The sequence below is a fragment of the Drosophila virilis genome, chromosome X (genome assembly GCF_030788295.1).
Source record: "Drosophila virilis strain 15010-1051.87 chromosome X, Dvir_AGI_RSII-ME, whole genome shotgun sequence".
In the NCBI taxonomy this organism is placed as follows: Eukaryota; Metazoa; Arthropoda; class Insecta; order Diptera; family Drosophilidae; genus Drosophila; species Drosophila virilis.
In genome coordinates, this window is record NC_091543.1 from 747,153 (window position 1) to 770,508 (window position 23,356).

Genomic DNA, 23,356 nt, shown 5'->3' on the forward strand with positions numbered 1-23,356 from the left:
AAGAAACTTTTGGGCGAAAAATGTGACCATTGTTGTGCACAGCAATACCTTTGGTAACACCGAAATACGAAATGCGATTAGAAGCACTTTTGTTTATAATTCGCAACGGGTTCAAGTCAAGGGTCTACCTAGCTTTACCGCCTACCCTTTGCCCTGGCCAGGTGCTGGGCCTACTTAGCCGGAAAATGTACATGTTTGTTAATGATTTGAAAAGGCAACGAAATTAGTTTGTTTCTAGTTCTTGAACTGTTAAAATCACTTTGGCCTTGAATTTCTTAACAATAAATTATATAGTTAGAGAGATTCTGTGAGTCTCGAGCGAGACTCACCTTAGTTTATTAGAACCAAAATATTTCGACATTCCGAGCCAGTGCTGGAACCAAGCCCAACCGACCACACACCCCGCACCACCCGCACCACCCACCGCCCACGGCTTCACATCGCAACAGGTTGCTGGCGTGTTCGCGTGCATCAACAAGGAGGCTCTACTGTACTTTTGAGACTGATTCAAAAATTGATGGAGTTTGCATATTTATAGAAGCAATTTTTTCCTGTTTTTTTTTTTTTTTTTTTGTTTTGTTTTTTATAACTAACTATCCAAAATTTTAAGTTTAACTGCAAGCCATTTTGCTTTTTCTTTATTATTTTTTTTTTTTTGCTTTTCTCTTTTTTATATTGAACCAACAAGTCAACTTTCTAGAGGTAAGTGCAAGTCTTTAAATAATCAAATATTCGCATTGTATAGATCGAATCTGGGCGGGACTGGGTCGGGGGCCTAGCTAAAAGCCGCATTTGTCCAGGTATATAGCCACGCCTATACCACGCCTCGTTCCACCCCCCCCCCCCCCTCGCTCTTGCATTGTGTGTGCGCCCGCATCCGGCGCAGTCGAAAGAAATACAAAATATTAAAATAAATTTGAATAAAAATGTCTGCAAAGATTAAATCGCCGTCGTCGGCAATTCCCAGACGTTTGCGCCCAACCCCTTGTCGGCCGCACACTGGCACGCCTCTGCTCTGCCCCACCACCTACCCCCTGCCACACTCTAGCAATTGCAGCTCGTGGGGGGAGGGGCTTTTGGCTTATTGTTGCGGCAGAGTCAGCCGCCTCCTGAGGCATGCTGCTCGCTGGCCTGGCAAAAATAATGCGTATCCGTTGCGGATTCTCTGCTCTCCCCTCCCTCTTCATTTAACCCCGCTGCAGCCTCTTAATTTGTTTATTTGTTTGCCGTTGCTCGCTTTCACCTTTAAACAATTCCATTTACAAGCGGCGACAAATTTCAGTTTTTATTGCTTTCGTTGGCAACTTTTGTGTTTATTTTTTATTTTATTATTTTTTTTGTTGTACATATTTATTTGTACAGCCTGCGGTTCGCTGGGTTTTTGGTAGTTGGGGCCTTTATTTTTATTTTTTTTTTTTTTGCTGTTGCCCATAACAATAAATAAGTTAATTTAAATACAATAAACACAATTGAAGCTGTCGGCAGCTGGACGGCAACTACTTGGCAGATATTTCCAGTTACGCATTTTCAGCTATTTATATTTGAGCTTAAAAGTTTCTTATACTTAGCTGGCATTATGGACTTCTTTATGCCATCAGAGGTCAAAGGTTTGAGAAAGAAGAGCAACTCTCTTGGGATATTCACAGACAGAATTGCAGAGCTGGCAATCATATCAACTCAAGCCAAAGATTGTAGAATATACGAACTGAGTATCTCAAGAGAGAGGTAGGGATAAAGAGAGGGAAAAAGAGGGACAGAGAAATAGAGAGAGCGAGCAAGTGAGAGCAAGAAGATAGAACGAGAAGAAAGAACGAGAGTAAGAGAGAGACCTAAAAAGAGAGAGAGAGAGAGAGAGAAAGAGCGAGATCAAGAAGAGCGAGATAAAAGAGAGAGACAGATATAGAAAAAAATGAGAGAGCTAGAGAAAGAGAGAGGGAGAGTAAGACTGAGAGAGAGAATCATATATATTTATATTTGTCAACCACTTTAAAGCCCGGTTTTTTACCATTAGTCAGATCTGAAAAACATTAACTATAAAAATTCCTCCCTTTTTAATTATTGCTGTAAGCCACTTTTGAACCACTTACAAAGGTTTCAAATCAAATATAAATTTTTTAAGCACACAAATATATATATTTTTCTTTCAATATACAGCCAAACGATGTCTCTTAACTATATTTAACCCGCATTTTATATCCCTGATTTGGAAAATATCTGTTGTTTTAACCATACAAGTTTATGTTTCTGACATTATTTAAATCAAACCGACAAGCTAGGGCTCCGAACCAGTTTCGAACCACATTTGGAAGCACTTCATTATGCATCAAAATTCCTCTTATTTTAAGCACTCAACTACATATTGCTCCAATGGCCATATTATGTGGCCACATATGAATCACTATAAGAATTTTTTTTATTGCGAACCTCATTTGAACCACATGCAAGTAAAATATGTTTTTCCTTTAATGTGAACCACATGGAGGAACCACATGCATACTAAGTATTTGGTTTTCTTTTAAATATACATATGTATATACTTATATATATATGTTACCACATTATATTATTATTATTATTGAACCACATTCGAACCACCTAAAACCCGATTCTTAATGAAGTTCATGAAGAGCTAAAAGCTGTGACTCCCTCTCTGATTGCGATCTTTCTCTAATTGTCTGTCTCCTTCTCCTTGTGCGTCTCGTTGCAGTCATGAACAATGAATATTCTTATTTGACCGACATGCAGGAGAATTGTAAACTGTATGGCATGGTGGAGATCGATCAATTACGGGCCGTGTGGAAGAGCCGCAAGTTTGCGATTCAGGTGCCGGACTCGATAGTGCAGAGCGGGCTGTTGCCATCGATTTTCGACTGGCAGCTCCTGGGGCAGCTGATGCCGGCCGAGCAGACAACTGCCGAGATGCTGCTGCAGCAGCGTATTAACGATCTGGAGCTATTGAACAGCCTGACGACAGCGCTGCAGCGCATCCAGATAGTGCCGGAGATAGGGCTGGATGTGGACGTGATCATGGGCCGACCCAGCTATAATGTGCTCGTGCAGGACGATGGCAGCATATTGGTGAAGGAGCTGCCCAGCCTGCTGATACATGTGTTTGCTGCCGAGTCCCGGGCAGCCGCTGGACAGGAATGCATCATGGATGAACCGAACCTCATGGCCTCGGAGCAAAGGAAACAACTCGCTGCACTTGTTGGCCAGAAGGCTACGCTATTTTCCGAGTCTGGCATCATACAGTCTGCATCGACTGGCGAACACCTGGCCGAGCCGGAGGAGTCCACAGATGAGCCCACCGAGCTGCCCCAGGATCCCAACGAAGAGCTGGGCCAGTTCGAAGACTTTCTCGAGCGCACTTGCAGCAGCCTAAAAATCAATCACAAAACGATCTCAGATCAGATGGAGCACGATCTGCCCGACACGCAGCCTGACGATCTGGATGTCAATGTGAATGATGCGAAGGAGCAGCAGGAGCAGCAGGAGCAGGAGGAGCAGCAGCAGGAGCAGGAGCAGGAGAAGGAGGAGAAGGAGCAACAGGAGGAGAAGGAGGCGCAGCCAATGCCAACGGAGGCCGCCAATCAAATTGTGGGGCCCATCGAGACCAGATTGAGACGTCGTCAGCCATTTTGGATGCGTTTCGGCAATTGGCTACGCCAAAGCCTGCCACGCCTCTAAGCGATAACAACGTCCAGTTTCATATCCCAGCTCTCAGCATCGACACGCGAAACACCCTGTGAGAGATCCCACTCCCCAACCTTCCTACCACCCTCTCGCTCTCCAGCCGCCCTTAACTTTGCCATAGAATCACAAAATAAAGCATAATAACATTGTTCAATGAATAGATCGAAAATAAAAACGCACACACAAGAAATTTCATGTTCTTCATGTTGCTTTCAGTTCCCTCTCTCTCTCTCTCTCTCTCTGGTTTGGGCAGAGAAGTGGCCAGGGGGAAGGGCCTGGGGGGGTTCTATGCAAATCGCTTGGAAAACAGGCAAAGCCAAAGGTTTGCCGCCCGGAAAAACCACTTGGCGGAAATTGCGCAAAACAGAAGAAGTCGCTGGCTACGCAAACTTCTTTACGCTCAAGCGCATTCTCTTAACGTGGACTTTACTCAACCCCCCAAACCCCACTCTTTCCAACCCCCTGGCTGCAGCAGGACAATGTCTTCTTCGTATTTTTTTTTTTTTTTTTTCACAGCAACTACTCAAGCAAAGCGCAAACGTCTGCTTGAGCGCAATCAGAGCTGCGCAGCAATTCAATTTGCAAATGCAGGGTATGAAATATAAATATATTTACAGGGTATCTATGGCTTAAAAAAGCCAGATACTCCTTGGGACATGACAATTTTAAGGCTGAGATCCAGATAAAAGCAATCATTGAAGACATCTTAATGTAACTTAATATATATTAGCCGAGTCAATCTAGCTATGTCTCTCACTTTTCAAGCCAATATCATGAAACACAAAGTATATAAGTAAAAAAATCGGTCGGATCGGAACACCATATTATATCTATATCATATATATTATATATAGATAGGGTAGATCGATCGATCTATCTATAAAAACTTGTTTCTATTTTCGGGCACATTTTTCCCTACGCCAAATTATGTTAGCATCGAACTTCTATGTCATATAGCACTACCAGAAGAATCAGTCTAAAATAATAAAATTTAAAATATACGCAAAAGAACACGATTGCAAGATGCTCGTTTCCAAATAGCAGCAAAAGCCACAAACAGGTAAAAAAATAAAAGTGAATGTGGGAAAGTGATCAAAGAAAGTGTTTCTCGAATTCTTGTTTTTTTTTTCGAACTTATTATAAACTAAATATGGAAAAATTGTAATAGCTTTGGTACTTACCATGGATCTTGGAGTTTTATAAGTTGATCCACGTACTTTGCTGGAAAAAAGGAAACAATTTTATTGGTTTTGTATGTTTTAAAAAACGAAATATTTTTTAAGCTATTGAAAATATAATGTGTAAAGGTTTAAATGCTTCAATTTGAAAATAATAAAGACAATGAATTCATTTAACAATGCGAATTGTAAATTTAACTTTAGGTTAAATGCTCTAAGGTTGAATGCTAAGCAAAGTCTTATGCTAAGCAAATGCTAAGCAAAGTCTTATTCAATATTCAATCAGGCTGGCAACGCGAATTGCAAATTTAACTTCAGGTTAAATACGTCAAATATCAACAATAATAACAAAAATAGAAGAAGAAGGCTCTAGCAAAGGCTTTTAAGGATGATGAGCTATTACAGCTACTATTTAAACTTGTTTCCATTCACCCCCCTTCCCCTTCCCGGCTGGTTGCAAATGTGCATAAGATAAATGGAGCACAAAACGCTTTGAGGCAACATTAAAAATGTTTCCCCTCTTTTCCCCTCCGCCCGTCCATCACCAGCACACACCCATCAGCAGTTCAAACTACAGTGGCGCCATCTAGCGCCGAGCAGGGGGCCAACTGTTGGCCATATAAAAAGTCATTCACTAATGGCTCGTCAGTGAAGCGGCCGAATGGCTGCCTGGCTGGGCTCATATGGAGCACATGGGGCAATAGATAGGCGCACCGTGCAACGAGGGGCATGGGGCGTGGGGCTGGACCCGAAGTAGGACCAGGATGGATGGCTATGACATGGTCTGGCGTCGTCCTATCCATTTGTATTTGCGCTTCTATTGGCAACATGTGGCGCCTTTTATTAAAAATTTATTTGCTCATATCACACACACACACACACACACACACACACATGGGCAGCGACAGACAAGGCCTAGACGAAAGGTTTGTTGTGCGGCTCGCACGCGGCTTTCGTTTTTTGCCTCCCCCCTTCCCCCCTTCCCCCTTTGCCCATTGACCTTCAGCAGCTGCCACACATTTGCATGCGCAGTCTTTAAGACTGCGGAAAATGGTGGGGTGGGGCAAGGGGCAGGGCAGTCTGACCAATTGTTGGCAGTCCATTTGGCTGCAGCTCTTTTCGCCTTTTTATATCCATTTGGCGCTCGCTGCCAAGTCCTTTGACCCGCATTCGCATAAATCTGTTGATGGATTGCTTAAAGCCCACTGATGGAATTTGAATTGAAGCAATGCAGCTGCCGCCTGCGAATCGAATATATCGGAAAATAATAGTGCAATGGTAAATAAGTAAGACCAGAAAATCTGCCAGGCAATATATCAATATATTTCATCAAATTTAGCCAATTCTATTACAGTCTGAAGAATATGAGCTAAGGAAATAGCGAGAATATATTTTTGATAAATCGAACATTTTGCCATAACAGATCCTTCTTTTATTGACCGATCGCCCCTAAAGCAGCTAAGTATGATATGGTAAGCTGTTGCCGAATCGGTCGTATGGCAGTTATATGATATGGTAGAAGTCCGATATATTTACTGTCCGCAAAAGAAAGAGGTATCTATGCAATTTTTTTGACTTTACCAACTCGTCTTTAATGGGGATCTAGAATAGTTATACTTAATAGGTTGCTTCTATGCGTGTCACATTTTATGACAAAATTATTATATCCTCTACAATTGTATTAAATACATCTCAAATGAATTTGGAGCACAAGCCAAGACCAAAAGGAGAAGCAGCAGGATTTCCAGATCTGAGTTTGACAGACGGACAAGTGGACAGACGGAGAGACGGACAGACGGACAGATGGGCAAATGGACAGATGGACAGATGGAGAGATGGACAGACATGCCTAGATCAATTCAGCTCTGATTTTTGATCAAGAATATATATATATATATATATATGTTTGCCTTATAAGCCTGGGAATGTCTCCTACTAAAAGCCCTAGAAAATTATGCAAAGCCAATATGCCCCATTCACATAATTCTGGGTTTAAATTTCCAATGGCTAAAACAAATATGAAGAGATTAGTAGAAAGATTCAAATTTAATTATATTTTTTTAAGAAATGGATTTAAGTGAGCTGCCTGTTAAAAGTATTTAATTGTGTAATTCAGTGAAATACGTGTAAATGTTTATAGAATGCAAACAAATAATATTTTACCAGAAACCTGGAAAGCAACTCTGAAAAAAAAATACATATTGCTTGAGAACATAAATATATAAGTATTTTCATGCATTTAATGCGAAAAATAAACACATTATTTCGATTTCAGCGTATCCAAAGTTCGCACTTCTGGGGATTTTTCGTCCGATGTGCCTAGTTTGCGATTTCCAAGAGCTCGCCATGGATTGGATGTGTCTTGAGAGGATATCACCTGATGAGAATATCGCCTGAACTACTCCCGATCTGCTCCTGTTCCTTAAACTCACATCGACTTCACGTTCAGCTATATATATTGCCTAGTTCGGCGAGAGAATCTTTGAATGACAGGTTTATTCTTCTTTGGCTGCTGCCAGAATTGAGTTTCCGTTCAGATAGAGGCCAGATTATTCACCTGCTGCCATTCCATAGATAAACCAATACAATTGGTTAGACAATAAGCTGTTTCACACATTGCAAGGGGGCCTTTAGCTTGCCCTCAAAGAATCTATGTACAACTTCAGGCAACCAAGAATCGCCCTTTGTTTGAGGACAAAAAAATAATGATATCAAATGAAATTAATATAAGCCTGGCAGAGTAGTTGCTGAAGTGGCTCCACAAAAGTATTTCTATTAAGAATTATTTACAATTAAACTAAATTCAATAAATGGCAGAAAAATAACAAAGCCTGAGTTAAGCCCGTCTCTAAAAGCCAAAACTTGCAAAGCCAGCTTTGCTTGATTCCACAAAGCGTAGCAGCTTATTAGAAAAGGTTTTCAACATGCAAAAGAAATGTTTAGATTTAGCAAACGATAAAAAAGTAAAAACATAAAGATTTATTACTAACAACCAAAGGAAGCCGGCTGAATAAAAGGTCAAGCAGACATTTTGGATAGAATCACAGAACATGCAATTAAATAGGACTGCTCTTTTTGAAAAATTCAACGATCCTCTTTGGCTGAACAGATGCTTAAAACTTCACTTCCGTAAAGAACAAGAAACAAATACAATAAGCAATAAATGATTGACAATAAAATGGAAAACTATGTAGTTTAAAGAGTTTTCGGATGTCAGTCGGAATGTAAACGAGCTGGGGCTCAAAATGATGAAATGATAAATCAAAAATCAATACAAAAAAAAAAAAATAATAAAATATTAGTAGTAGAATATTTAGAGAAATTTGCACGTTTGTTAAGAAAACCGGGAAATTTTGTACGAAAAGAAAGTCATCTCCTAAATGAGAGCAGTTAGCGCAATTACCGAAATCCCGGGCCATAAACACAAAAAACACTTCATTGATTCAATATAGTATTAAGACAAAAAAAAAAGACAAAAGACATGTCTCAAATATCCTTGGACAAGACTAAAAGGCGAGGACGTAGACCTTGAATACTTCAAGCATTAACTCAGAGAAATAATGCAATTCAAAAATGAACAGATCCCAACTCATCCACAATATTTATAAAAAAATATATAATACGCCCAAAACGTGTTTGACAATTAAAAAAAAATGTTTCTAACCCGGCAAATCACACGATTTGCAGCTTAATTCCCACATGGAATTATCGCAATTAAATTCGTGCTCATAATTCGTCAACAAAATTTGGCTTAAAATAAAATAAAAGAAAAACATAGCACTCGGCCTTGGATATAACCTAAAGTCATAGCATAAAACACTTGTGAATATAACCCACTGTTTTGATTTGGACGAAAACAAAATAAATATATATATATTTAACAAAAATAAATTCGATAAATAGCAAATAAAATGGAAACGAAAATTAATAAAAATATATAAGGTATAAAATTGGAAGAAATATGGTCTGTACTAGACGAGTCGCCGCCACAGACTGAGCATGAGGAGAACTTCCCATTCAAAGGAAAACTTGATTGAAGCCTTTGCAAGGCCTACTTTGATGATAGAGATCTACTATTACTTACTTCGAATACATAACGAAGTTATTTCGACAAAAAGACATGGCGATTTAAATTGTCTGCGTGTGGGAAATGGGTGAAAATTGGCTGTCTATAATTCGAAGCACAAAACATGGCACAGGTAAGGCTGGGGAGCACCCGCAGGTATTTTGTGTGGTGGTCACCCGTCATCAGTCTGTCATTCACTCAGTCAATCAGTCGGTCAATCAGTCGGTCAGTCAGTCAATAAGCTGATCAGTCAGCTGTTAGCTATGACTGTGATTTACTTGGGAGAAGAGCTATCAAGGCGAAAGTAAGCTGAAACTGAGACAATTAACGCAATCAACTACTTGATTCGAATGCTTGAGATATTTTATACTTACGTGCGAGTTGGTCCGGCAAGAGGGCTAAATCTGAGTCTGGCTTATTTTCGATACGTGTCACGGACAAATGCGGGCACAAGTGGCTTGAAGGAGAGGGTGGAGGGCATTTTCCATGTCCAGTCGAGTCGAGTGCATTTGTCGAGTGTCTCTGGCACAAAATGCCAAATGAAGTGGAAGCAAAAAATTTCACACAATGTGAACTCTGACCCCGCCGCCGCCCCCGCCGCCCACATCTGCGGAGGATGAGCGAATAAGCCAACAAATAAACAGACAGACAAACAAACAAACAAACAAAGCGAAACGAAATGAACATCAGCAAAAAATACAAATAAACAAAAAGGTATACAAGGTAAGGGGCAACAAGTGTTGGTCAGCAGGCGTGGCAAGGAAGGGGGGGATGGAGGAGGTTGCAAATTTTAACTGGAAAATCACATAAGCCGTGTATCCCCTGGCCTCACTCGTTAGGGCCATTGTATTCGCCGTACAAATGAGACAAGACACGCCCCGCTCAAGAGGCCCATATACCAGATAGCAGCACCCGATAATACCCTAACAGCCCCTCAGGATACCCTCCCCTCCACCCTCCTTCCTACTTCCTACTTCATTATTACGCTCGATTGTGCACGAATTGTTGTTGTTGTTGAGTCAAACCTGACGGTGAGCTTGAAATCCAAAGTGAGGACAGGTCAAAGCACCCGACTTGCAGTTACCCTGTAAACAGCCCAAGAGATCTACAATTCTGCATGCAAAACACACACACACACACACACGCTCACACACACGCTCACACACACGGCAGCTGATATCAAGATTTTAGTTAATAATTACGTTCACACGCACAATCAATATGCTCTGTCTGACAATTGACAGCAGGGCATAAGCACATACACACAGGTAACAGGTAACAGGTAACAGGTTACTGGAATGGAATGAGACAAACATTTCATTTGTTGTCCTTCACATTCTCTTTTCACACTTTGCGCACCGAAAACAAAGCGAATGCCCCAAAAGCCAGAACTAAGAAGCCAAAGCAGGCTAGCACAGGGAATGTGTGTGTGTGTGTGTGTGTGTGTGGGGGGGGGGGGAGTGTGGGCCACCTGCTGGCGTTACCTTTTGCATTGCAATGTGTGTAGGCCCCCCGCCACCGTTTCACCACCGCAGCGCTCCCGCCTCGCGCACACTAGACCGCAACTTTAGCTGTCTGTCAAATATGCTAGAGAAATATTTCAAATTGTGGCTGCTAAAAATTGAACGTCCTGTGCGAGGGAAGTAGCAACACGAAGAAGAAGAAGAAAAAACAAGCACAACAACCAGCAACTAAGCACATTTATCTAGGGGCATATCGAAGATGAAATACTCTTGCCAGGCTTTGAACATCTCCTCTCTTTTTGTTCTAAATTTCCGCACGGAATCTCTTACATGTCGAGAGCATATAGCAGATTTTTTTTTTGGGCTAATAATGGCAACTGCTGACTTGCTCAAGTGCCAGTTGCTGACTTGCTAGTTTGTTCACTTGCTTCTTTGCTGACTTGCTAACTTCTAGCCTGTTGAACTACTAGCATGCTGACTTGCTAGCATGCTGACTTGCTTGCTTGCTGACTTGCTAACTTCTAGTCTTGCTAGGATGCTGGCTTGCTAGCTTGCTGACTTGCTAACATGCTGATTTGCTGACTTGCTAATATGCTGACTTGCTAGCATGCTGATTCGCTGACATGCTAGCTATCTGTCTTGCTAGCTTGCTAGCATGCTGCCATGCTAGGTTGCTACTATGTGGACTGCAAGCTTCCTGACTTGCTAGCATTCTGACTTGCTAGCATGCTGACTTGCAAGCATGCTGATTTGTTGACTTGCTTAGTTGCTGACTTGCTAACTTCTAGCCTTGCCAGCATGCTGACTTGCTAGCTTGCTGACTTGCTAACATGCTGGCTTGCTGGCTTGCTAGCATGCTGACTTCCTTGCATGCTGACTGCCAGCATGCTGACTTGCTAGCATGCTGGCTTGCTGACTTGCTTACATGCTACCTTGCTAGTTTGCCAGCATGCTGACTTGCTGACTTGCTAGCTTGCTGACTTGCTAGCCTGCTGGCTTGCCGACTTGCTAGCCTGCTGGCTTGCCGACTTGCCAGCATGCTGATTTGCTAACATGCTGACATGCTGGCATGCTGACTTGCTAGCCTGCTGGCTTGCTAGCTTTCTAACGTTATAACTTGCTGGTCTGATCACGAATATCTATTCCTTATGTGTTGCCACCTTTGATGCGTTGCAAGATTCATGACAAGACTAAAGAGTTCGCTGGCAGGGTATTGCAGCAACAAGAAGAGCATGTCCACTGGCTGGTCCACATCGGGGACTTGGGCTGCCTTAAAATTTGGCATGACCTCTGACAAACGCTGGCAACCCTGCCAGTCCCCACTCAGCGTGTGTGTGTGTGTGTGTGTGTGTGCGTGTGTCTGTTTGTTTGCATTCATTTCATTTATTTATTTGGTATTCAAAGCGCAGTTCGCTTCAGCTTCGGCTTCGGCTTGCCACATGCCACATGCCACATACACATGCCACATGCCGCCGTGGCGACCACATGGGCAGCCCAACACGCCAAGAATTTCATTATTTGCACCTTTTGTGCAATTTTAAAGCACTTCCTTCACACTCGCAATTCCTCAATTATTCAGTGCGCCGTTTTCAGTGAGTCCCTTTTTTTTGTTTTGTTAGCATTTTTCTTCTTTAGGTTATTTGTTTATTACCAATTCGCGGCCCGAAATAAAACCTGAAATAGATGCCTCGATTGGATGCTAGGGAATAATCTGAAGTGTAACTGTTCCCCGAAAAAAACCTATATCAAGACATATAGTACATTAATCCTGTTGCGGTTAAAGTTTCTGTTTTGGAAGTTTTTCCCATATTCTCGCTAGAAGAGAGGAACTTTACAAAACTTTCTATTTTGATGGCGATTGTTTTTCCAAGCTTATCGATTATTAGTTAGAAAATCGAAACAAAAAAAACACCTCTCTTAAGTTTCTTTAGGATAAATAACACAATTCTTTAAAAAAATATAATAAATAAATAAAATAAAATAAATAAATAATAATTGATAATCATAATAATAATAATAGTATTGATAGTATTAATAACGTGTTCAATTGTCGAATGTAAATAAATTGTATGTAAGTTAATTTGAATAGAATGTAAAGAGCGTAATTTTGCTTTTATATTTAACTACTATTATATTTAACTACTAGTTAAAGTGATGATCAAATTTAAGAGATGTATGAGAGAATTTGGCTTTGAGGTGTGAAAGAAAATACTTGAATGTTAGCTCTACTTAATGAATATTATTTTTAATTTATGCTCGACTTACTTGCAATTATGTTCAACTTTGTCCACAAATATGACGTGCACAAATTATAAACACTTTTTTTTCAAACATTTTTCTTGCTACTTGTCGTGCCAGGATGTCTAAGGATTCAGTACAAATTTTCATTAACTAAATAACAAATGAAATTTGTTATAAATCCTTAAAATCCAAGACGAAACGTGTGTAGGGTATTCGCTAGCCAATAAAGCCGCTGTTCATTTGCCTAAAGTAAAACCTGGCTTAAAGTAAAAACTGGTCAAGTGCTGCTTCATAAAAGACTGCAACACAAAAGGTCGTTCGCCTTGTTCCCAATGAATTAATATATATTTTGCGTATTTCTCAATGTCTGATATCGAAATTTGAATTACATTATTATTATTCTAGCTAACCACACACAACCCGCCCACCGCAGCCCTCCTCCCACCACGGCCTCCGCCCCCCATCCGCCCTCTTCTTGGGTAGTAAAAAATGTGCAAGTAAAAAATCAATTTAAGTCAAAATTAGATTTACAAAATCAACAAAACAAGACACACACACTCACACACACACACATGACTGGCTGCAACAACAACATTAGCAAGAATCGCAACCTCCCCTCTCCCGCCACCCCACACACCCCCTCACTCCACAGCCCACACGCAAACTTTAAATATGAGTTTGAGCGCCAAAAAAAAAATAGAAAGTTTTTTGAGGCGTAAATATTTTGTGGCAACCGCTTGAAATCCTTGCAACAACAGCCGAGCGTGGGCGTGGGCGTGGGCGTGGCGGCGCAAAGGGCTAAAGGGGCAGCCTCTTTATCCCTTATGCGCGGCGGCACACTTTGAGGCAGCGCGTAGCCAGTGTTTGATTTATGCCGCTTGAATTCTAAAATTGTTTTTTACTTCCTCGCCCTATCTCCCCTCTCCCTCTCTCCCTCTCTCTCTCTCTTTCTCGCTCCGTCTTTCGGTCTTTGAACGCAAACAGGAGACCCACAACGGAAGACGAAACATAAAAACATTGACAAAATTGAACTGCAAGTACTCTTTCGCTCATATAGCTTCCCCAATTCCCCCTATTTGGCATATATTTGGTATTTATTTGGTATATATTTGATATGTATTTGGTATATATTTAAAATATTGACAAAATCGAACTCCAAATACTCTTTCTTTTAGATAGCTCTCCCCATTCGCTCAAAAATTTGGTATATATTTGGTATATAGTTTGTATACATTCGGTATATAAAATAAGAAAGCCTCCCATTCTGTGTACAAGTGATATCAAGAAGCTCTTATTACTTTGGAGATATGCTTTTAAAATCGTGTCTGAAAATCGATATTTATCGATATAATGAAAATGGCAAGAAAAAAACAGGCCTGTTTTGCTTGAACATGTTTAACCAACTTTATATTATAAAACTTCGATTTCATTAATATATATATACAGCAGGGCATTATAGCTTACCGATGCGAAAACAAGCCCAGTTTTGTACAAATAGCTGAGAGTCTTTCAATCAGGCAAATTGAGTGCTATGTAAGGCGACAATAGGAAAGTGTGGAATGCCAGAGTTGGGTTAAGATCAGTTATTGAACATTGTGCCATTGACAAACAGTTTACGTAGGACTCCAAAGCACCTTTATCAATTACAGCAAGACAGCTCTACAGACAGTCCATTTTTCATAGAACATATAGACTATTCGTGGAAGTCGAAGTACTTTACAGGAAAATATTGGTGATGAAATACTAAGAACTGGAATGGTGAGAGATTTGTCGAAGCCTCGTCCTCATAATAAGTTATATGCGTGGTGAACAGCTCAGGAAAATCGTTGGAACCATTTGTATAGGGTAGATAAAAGAAGACAGCTGGAAAACAAGCGCACGCCAAATCCGATTAAGTTTTCGGCCCAAATCTTATGTGGGCTTTTTTTTTGGGGGGGGGAAAAGACTTTTACAAAAGATAAAAAACTTGCGTCGTTTTCAATCTGAAGGAAACGTCGCGTGTGGCGCCACGTTGTGAACCCACGCAGCCCGCATGAACCTTTGCCAACAGCCCAAAGCCCCCCGCTTCCCTATTCACCCGCCCAGCTTCACCCTGCTTTAAAATTGGCCTGTGTAAAAAGTGAAAGGATTCAATTTGGTGAGTGGCAAAAAACTTCACGCACGCGAACAACAAAGACAACAACAACAAATCAAAGCCTTTAAAAATTCTGCTCTATGCGAGGGCAGGTGATGCTGTGTGGGTCAGGTGGTTTAAGAGGGGAAGAGGTAGGGTATTGGGTTGGTTTCTCGCAGACAGGTAGCGAGCGACCTTGCCAAATAGTTGGCATGTCAAGTTTCTAGGGTTCTCAGCCAGATGAATGAATCAACTCGCGAAAACAAAGTTTAAACAGAAAGTTTCTAGTTGGATCTACCCGACTAGGAGATACTCTGTGCGTTTTCTTCCTTCCTGTGACGATATGATATGATATGATATGATATGATATGATATGATATGACTTATACTTTTCAAGTTGTTCACAAAATCCTTCTAGAAAACCGAATTTAAAAAATTCAAATGTTCCCGCAGGATTTAAAGTTCGTGCCTCCTTCATTTCTTTTCAGACTATCGATATATCGAGCAATTTTGTCGATAGCACTGTAAGCTCTTGCAATAGCATGGGAACTATCCAGCGCTTACCAACACTGAAGACAAGATACTGTTATTTTAACAGACACCGCGTGTGAAGCGTAACAGTGACTGGTATTTTGGTATCTTCAAATAATTTAGGCAACAAACATTGCGTATCTCTGTTCGTTTTGTGAAAAAGAGGTATATTAACTTAGATCAAAGATCAAGTTTAGCCGCGCCAAATTGGGAATGGAACTATGTTCTCGACCTGCCAAGGACCTTCTCACAGCTCCTTCGAATAAAGAACAACAGAACCAAAGGGTATGAACATATTTTCTGGTTTCGAACAGCTAAATGGGTTAATATTTTATTATTTTTAATAGAGAACATTTTGAATGGAGATCGAAAGGTCAGAAATACTCGAAGTCAGTCGAAGAAAATCTGCTTGATTATTCGTCAGTTGAGTTAAATCATTTAGAAAGCTGGGGGAACTCTGCCTTTTATCGAAAGTAATATTTACCGTAGGCTGTGTCTTACCGATAGCGTGAACTGTGACTGCGATTCCGTTGTTAGCGCTGCGATAAACGGTCACGATATTCGTGAAACGTCACAGTTACGCCGGAATTGCTCAACTCTAGGGCACAAAAATATGAATTGTCATAATTTTCGTGATATTTCCAGAGTGCAAAGCTACTTTTAAGAAAGTTAACGATTTGTGCCGATTTGTGTGTTAAATATATACATATATATATATACATATAAATATATACATATATTAAAGAGGTAAGCTAAGAAAAGTTAAATCATTTGAATAATTTTTAAAAAGCTTAACTTCCATAAAGTTCAGATTATATGGGCATATGCAAAATATATACAAATATTTCCCGTTCAACCTAACCAAGTTTTCACATTCCGCAATGTTCGCTCATTTCATTTCTCTAATTATTTTGTCCTTTCGGTTTTGTCGTGAGGCTCATTTGTCGTGTTCACTTTTCACGCCTCGTTGTTGTTGTTGTTCTTCTTCTTCTTCCTCGTCTGCTTTGCGCTGTCCATAATTTTGGGTACGCAACAGCAGCAAGAAGAAGAACAACAGCAATTTTGCGTAATCCTTAATGACTTTCGTCAAGCTGTCAACGCACAAACGTCATAATAGATTTTTCTTCACGCGTTTGCTTTTTGTTTGTCCAGTGGCTATGCCATTAACCTCCCCCTCGCCCCACTATCGCTCTCTCTCTCTTTAGCTCCCTCTCCAAAGTTCCTGGGCGTAACGCCTATTTTGTCGCCCCCACCCACCCCTTCAAACTTCAAACACCATAAATATGCCTCAACGCGAAGCTTGCTGATTTTGTTTGCTGATATGGCAGCACTGGCAGCGCATGTGTGTGTGAATGTGTATGTTTACTTATAGAACCCGAAGCACGAACTAAAATTAAGGAAACTCCAGTCAGCTAATTACCACAAAATCATTCAATGGGCGACAAATCCAAACCAAACTGTAGTGAAAAAATTTAATCAAGCACTAAATTAGATAGACAAAAAAAATCTGGCGGCATTTAGCAATTCTTCACGCACTCAAATTAAAACAACTATTGTGTTATTTTTATTATATTATTATTTATGAGCACTGAACAACACTGAATTATTAATTGTTTTATTGCACTGTTTCGCGACGTGTGACTTCGTCCAGCATTGCACTACAACTAAATCGAATAAAGTTCGATATGGAATATCAAAGCCCTCCAAGAGCTGAGATTGTGCTCTGCAGGGGGGGAGTGGGCGGTTCACAGATCTCTCTCTTTTCAATCAATAAACCGTTGTTTATTTTGCGCTCTCGCTAACGAACGGTTGATCGGCTCGAGCTATTGGAAGGCTTATTATTTGCGCTATTGCCCTCTCTCGCCGTTTATCTTGCCCTTCCCATCCCCCTCTCGTATTCTGATCGAATGTTCTGACGCTGCATTAAATCACACGACCGCAAACTGGAAGCAGCCGCAGCAACAACAACAGTGATTCGCTTTTGTTTACATTTGTTGTGCAGAGACGCAGCAGAAATCGTGGAATTCAATTTGGTAAAGTTTGCAATGCTGAACTTGATTTCGGTTACATAATCGATCCAAGACCAAATTCGAATTATGAATGATTTGCCAGCTGAAAAGTCAGCCAGAAAGGGTTGCCCCCCCCCCCTCCACCTCTGAAACTTTCGCCCGCCTACGCAGTGTACCTTAACCAAGAATTCGCTCGACTGTAGTTGAGGCAAAAGTTGCTGCGCAGTTAAGACGCAGAAAGGAGCAGAAGAAAAAAAAACAAGAGTGCTCTGTTTGAAATGACCGTTAAAGAAATACCCTGTACGAGAAAAAATTCCGTCTTTAGACATATACACAGCAAAATTATATACCATATACATATACATAGAAAATGTACACATAATACACACACGCGTTCATAAATAACTTCGGTTTTTCACAAAAATGTTTAATGTAATTTTTAAATTTTGGGGATAATCTACATATAAATTGATCGATTCTAAGCAGAGTGAAGGAACTATCGACTAGAAAAATAAACTTTTTCTGTGTAATTCTAAATTCTATCGATTCCAAATTTCATGTAACTATTTCTCATATTATCTGAAATGGAAGAGAACTTAACTCGTCTTTCTGATCAACAATATAGGTATATATGCGATGAAATCGGAGCCCACCTCTAACCCTTGTACGAGCCCTTTACACCCGATCTTAATGGTCACAGGGTATAACAAAATAACTGTAAATGCGAAGCAAAGATGTGAAAGAAGTAATAAAATTATTTTTGCAAGCGGCCAGAGCTAAGGGCAAAACGCAGGCAATAGCTATAAAGCGTCGCAGTCGCCAGATAAACTTTTAAATGCAGCAGAGCGTCTCCATGGCAGAGGGGGGGGGAGACGGTAGGGAAAGGAGTGTTAGACAAGCACCCCCCTCCCCAACCTGCTGCAAGACAAGGAAAGCAACTTAAAACTAACATAAAAAGCCAAAATCTTGCGACCCTTGGCCAGATAAAGTTTCACGCTCGATTTTGCCAAAGAGTGCCAAAGAGTCCCCGCACCAACGTCCCGGGTCAGCCGTCGCCTTCAGTCCAGGTCCTGAGGTCCTGCCCACTTGATTTCCCATTTTGATTTGAGGCTGACTTCGACTGCAGCTCAAAATGTGTCGCAAGGCGTTCAAACGCATCGAAAGTTGTAATTAAAACCTTGAAGCCAAAGTCGCAACAAGACAGAGCATAATTTAAATAAAATAAAAAAATAATAGCATAAAAAAATCAATTTAACATCAAACCCGTAAAAATAACCCTAACTTAACTCGGCCCAAGTCTGATAGTAAGGGTATAATTCAAGTGAAGCTTCGAGAGCTTTTGGTAAGCTTTAAGTCAGCTTTACGTGGAACTACTAGAAGTGATATTTAATTAATTAATTAAAACTTTATACACTTTAAAGGTTTTTGAGCTGGATTCTGTTCTCTATCAATTTCTATTAAGGGTAGCCTTAAAGGCTTTAAATACGGATTCTATTCGTGCTATAGCTCTAAGCTAGCTTTAAGTCAGCTTTTAACTTCTAGATGTGATATTTCTAGCCCATGCTCTGTCAGTTTTTTTTCTAGTCGTTATAGCTTAGTTTATAAGAGAGCTGAAATGTAAGCCTTGCATCTTAAAGCTTTAGGTAAGCTTTAAGTCAGCTTTAAGCAAGGCTCGTAGAACTGAGCAATTAGGCCTGCCCAAAACCCCAACTGAGTTAAAGTTTTGCTAAAGCTTTGAGTAGCTTCAATTAGTTACTATATAATTAGTTACTATATCACTTTATTTTTTAGCTTCAAGCCTTTTTACAACTTAAGCATTCGAGCTGAGGCCTTTTTATTCCGATTTCCAGGGTATTTTAGTTTTGTTCCTTCTTCATACCATTCTTTTGCTGCATCCGATCGTCCTCTGCCCCTCGCCCGCCCACTCGCCCTTCGCCCACGTTGTCGTCATCGTTGCCAGCATAAAACCAATTGAGGTACGAACACTGCAAAAACTTTGTCTATGGCAACGCCAAAGCCCTGCGGAAATATTGATTCTTGTCTAGACCCCCCGTAACCCCTCAGAGCACTTTGGGGGGGGACTCAAGGGTTCGGCGGTGGGGGGTTCTTCCAAAGTTTTTCGCCAGACTTCTTAACAGTTTTTCACTTGGAGAGTGTGTGTCATGCTAATTATAAATCGAAACTTCCGGCGACACTTTGTCAACTGCAAAAAAGTTGCACTCTCAGCGGCACCTCCCCCCCTCCCCGTTACCAGTCCCCGTTACCACTCACCGTCCTGCTGGCCCAGCAGCTGCTGCTGTCTTCGACTCGCACTTTTTGACACTTTCGGCGTTGTTGGTCTTTCGCCGCGTTGCAAGTAAATTAAATTGACGCAAGCCCCAATTTTTATAAATATTTAAAAACTCTCAAACATGACGCCAGAAGCCATCCTCCTACTTGGCAGTCGCTGGGACGTAGTCCAAAAAAATACTTGAATCAGCTAATTGAAGAGCGTAGAAAATAAACAATTCAAATATCTTATTGAGGCTATCTTTGGATAACTTTATGCGTTGGGAACTGTCGGATGGTCGAATTGACATGCCAAGTTGTGTATTACTTTAAGTAGAACTAATCGATGGAGAAGTATAGTTTATCAATTGCCTAGAGCGTAACTAAACCTAACCACACCCAAGCCATCATAATCAGTCTGAACTATCCTCGACTAAACTATTTCAACCTAACCTCTCGTAAGCCCAACCCATCTTAACCTATTCTAACTTGGTTTAATTCAACTCAATCGAATCCAATCCAATCTAATCGAAGCTTATCCATGTCACGTAACCTAACCTAACCTTACCCAACATAGCCCAACCCAACTAACCTAGCCTTACCCACCATCCTTTATGACCAAACCGAGCCAAACCCAAAGTAACCTAACCTCAGCTCACTCAACTTAAACTAACCCAACCAAGCCTCACATAACCTCTACCTGTCCACGCACCTAATATACCCTGTTTTACACATTTGCATGGAATGCAGGGTATATGGGCAACATCAGTCTGTCCCTCTAACTGGCAGTCATAAGCGTCGCGCAACACGCTGGCCACGCCTCCAACCTAGTTGTGCCCCAAGCCCCCTACTACAGCAGCTGCGCCTGGCCCCCTTTTACTGCCGCTGCCCCCGCTGGCAGCCCTCGAGTATTCCCATTGACATTGATTGCTTTTAGTCGAACCTTGTGGTCCCCCGAGGCTCTCTGACCCTCGCCCGATTGAGTATAGGTCGGCCGAGGAAGTAGGGGTTGCGGGTTGCGGGTTGCACTGTCAGGTTTTATGATTTAAAAATATTTCACGAATTGAATTAACTATGCATTTTGCGATGAGGTGCTCGCATGTAAACAACAGAATAAATGTATCTGTGTCAAAAGGGGTTACGAGTTAAAGAAAGAGTTTCTTTGGATAGCTCCGATATTATGTGGATGAGCAGGAGAAGTATCTTTCCAAAATTCACTCCATTGGATATAGAAGCTCTGCCTGCGAAATCGACTATAATACATTACGCTCTCAAGCTCTTTTTTTTAAGTTTAAGCAAGGTTTCGGAATATTCGAAATTCCCTTATATCTAATTAATTTATTTTGTATCTATCGACTGTTTTCCGTAGGCATTATCGCTCGGATATGAATCTATCGTATAAAAGCATTTTCTTACTTTTATTATTTATATTTTTCCCTCCTTTTTCCCATTAAAGTGATTATATAGTATCATATCAGGCGGAATCTTCAGTTCTGGATAGTATTCCTTCGCCACATTATCCAATATATTATTCCTTAGCCTTAGCCAAGCATTATACGTTAATCCTAAAGCTAAACCGAGTTTATTGTAATTCCCCCAATCTCCGTCAAGCATCCTGCTCCATATTGCATTGTGGCACAATGTCTGGCAGAGTCCTTTGGCAGCGTTTTGTGGCCACTTAATGGCCAAGCCGCAAGGATGCGGTCCGCACGCCAAGAAAATCGCGACGACGACCTCGCGAAGCCGCAGCTCCCACGAAAAGGACTTCTACGACAATGTCGCCGTCGTCTGCGTGCAGGAATTTGCTTTTAATTTTTTAATGACACATTTAGAGAACGGCGACAGAGCCTGGCGCCAGACCACCCTGGCCCCGCCCCCCTCAGCCACTGTGCAAGGCTCTCGGGGCAAGTTTTGTCTTGATTTGTGGCCAGCGCCAAAAAGCTGAAAGCAGGATGAGCGGTCACTTGGCGGGGGAAGGGTAGGGGTTGGTTTCTGTCTAATTTCTGTAAGTGCCAAACGAAGTGGTTGAAGGAAGGAGGGCACAAGATGTCCGGCGGGGAATTTTTCCATAATGGAGCGACGCTCAGGTGTTAATCAATTAGACGCTTGTCTTAGCTCCTCTTCCCGTTTCAAATTCTGTCCCCTACCCCCCTCTCAACACCATGCTAAGCACTGGCTTCGGGCATTCACTTAAAAATGCCAAATCGCAGCCAGGATGCGTTTCGTTATGGCCATGTCCTTGATTAAAATATTTAAGCGCACGCCCTTCGCATGCGAAAGGAGCTGTCCGGATAACGGGACATCAATACGCAGATGCCACAAGGGTCTCATACATTGACCATAAAGCTGTGTGTGTGTGAGTGTGTGAAGATAAGCTAAGAAAAACACTTTTAATAAAAGTTGGACACGAGTAAAACGCTTCCAGCGCACAGTGGGACCAACGTGCAGCTCAATTGGTACAGTTGTCGACAAATGCTGCGATAATTCGATAAATTTGATATATATACATATATATATGTATATGTATAGGTATTGATTTCTATGCCAGTTCATTTTAATTTAGCTAACTAAATTTACGTATTGTCTTAAGACAGAGTGTAAATAAATAAAATAAAATAATAAATATATTAAAAAAATCTCTATTGAAATTATAACTTAGCTCTGCAGCGTTAACTGGTTGCGAATTACAAGCATCAAGCAAGTATATAGTTAAGGAAAAAAGTTAAACGGAAATGTTTCTGTGCCAGTGTGCACTGTGGCTGACATTTTATTGTTGTTGTTGCTGTTGCTGTGGTTGTTGCTGCCTTTTGGCCCATCTGTAAACTATGCGAAAAGCGAAAACTATCGAAAGGCCAACGAGTTTGCCAGCCAAGTGCGTCCTCAGCACACACATGTCTCTCTCTTTCTCTCTCTCTCTCTCTCTCTCTCTCTCTCTCTCTCTCTCTTTCTCTCTCTGTGTGTGTGTGTGTCCTCTTTGACAATGCCAATTGGTGGCAACGTTTGCAGTTGTCCTTTTTACAATTTTATTGCTTGTTTACGAGCTGCTTTTGCGAGCTTACTTGACACTCCCCACAGCCAGACCCAGACCCCGACCCAGTCCCAGTTCCAGTCTCCATACCTAGGGTTCAGGGTTCGGGACTTTTGGGTTATTTGGTTTACTTTGGCCACGCTCTTTATCACTCCAATATCAAGAGCTGGTTTCTCCTTGTTATGCGGTTAAATTGTGGCTCTGGCCCAGTTGTGGGCGGTTTGCACAAACATCGAAAACTTTTACGAGCATATAATCGAAAAAGTTTCCGACCCTTTCCAACACTTTTTTTTTTTTTTTTTTTTAACCACAATCGAATAGTTTTGTCAGCGTGTGCTGCCTTCTGCCTGCTGTTGGCATCAATCGCTGCTTTTGGCGTAGATTCTCCGTGTGTTACAGGTAATTAACACGCCACGATTTGTGAACAGTCAATTGTGAACTGGCTATGCATTAGTCTCCGCATCGAAATGCCAATGTCTTTGTCTGGCCGAGCAAAAGGGTAAAAGTATGGTACTGGGACTCACAGACAATGGCCATGATTGGTAGAGACAAATGTTGTCCATTGTTTGCCATTGTGCCCCATTTTATTGTGGCTCAATTACGTGTCATGGGAATCCTTTTTAACTGGCCCTTTCATAATAATATGATTATGGCACAGACACTGATCCTGCAGTCGATAACAAAAGCGACACAACAATGTGAACTGTATTCATTGTGAATGCCAAATTGTATTAATATACTAGTTCGGAATATTTATAGAGTTTTC

At 41.2% G+C, this 23,356-nt stretch overlaps 2 protein-coding genes across 2 annotated transcripts in view; both read left to right on the forward strand.

The window, feature by feature from the left end:
• The first annotated feature begins 238 nt into the window (after nucleotides 1-238).
• On the forward strand, nucleotides 239-3,883 carry LOC6634702 (uncharacterized). The gene is made up of 2 exons (XM_002058277.4): nucleotides 239-702; nucleotides 2,708-3,883. Exon 2 carries the CDS (start codon nucleotides 2,710-2,712, stop codon nucleotides 3,685-3,687), a length of 978 nt encoding a protein of 325 aa, XP_002058313.1. The 5' UTR covers nucleotides 239-702; nucleotides 2,708-2,709; the 3' UTR covers nucleotides 3,688-3,883.
• A 12,067-nt stretch (nucleotides 3,884-15,950) lies between these two features.
• LOC6634701 (basic-leucine zipper transcription factor A) overlaps nucleotides 15,951-23,356 on the forward strand; it is a 32,219-nt gene continuing 24,813 nt past the window's right edge. The window contains exon 1 of the mRNA XM_032440549.2: nucleotides 15,951-16,032. The gene's annotated coding sequence lies outside the window, so the exon portion shown is untranslated. The remainder of the gene's footprint in view (nucleotides 16,033-23,356) is intronic.

Excerpts from the sequence above, each read along its gene's own strand:
- LOC6634702 (XM_002058277.4), top strand. The coding sequence starts at position 2,710 with ATGAACAATGAATATTCTTATTTGACCGACATGCAGGAGAATTGTAAA.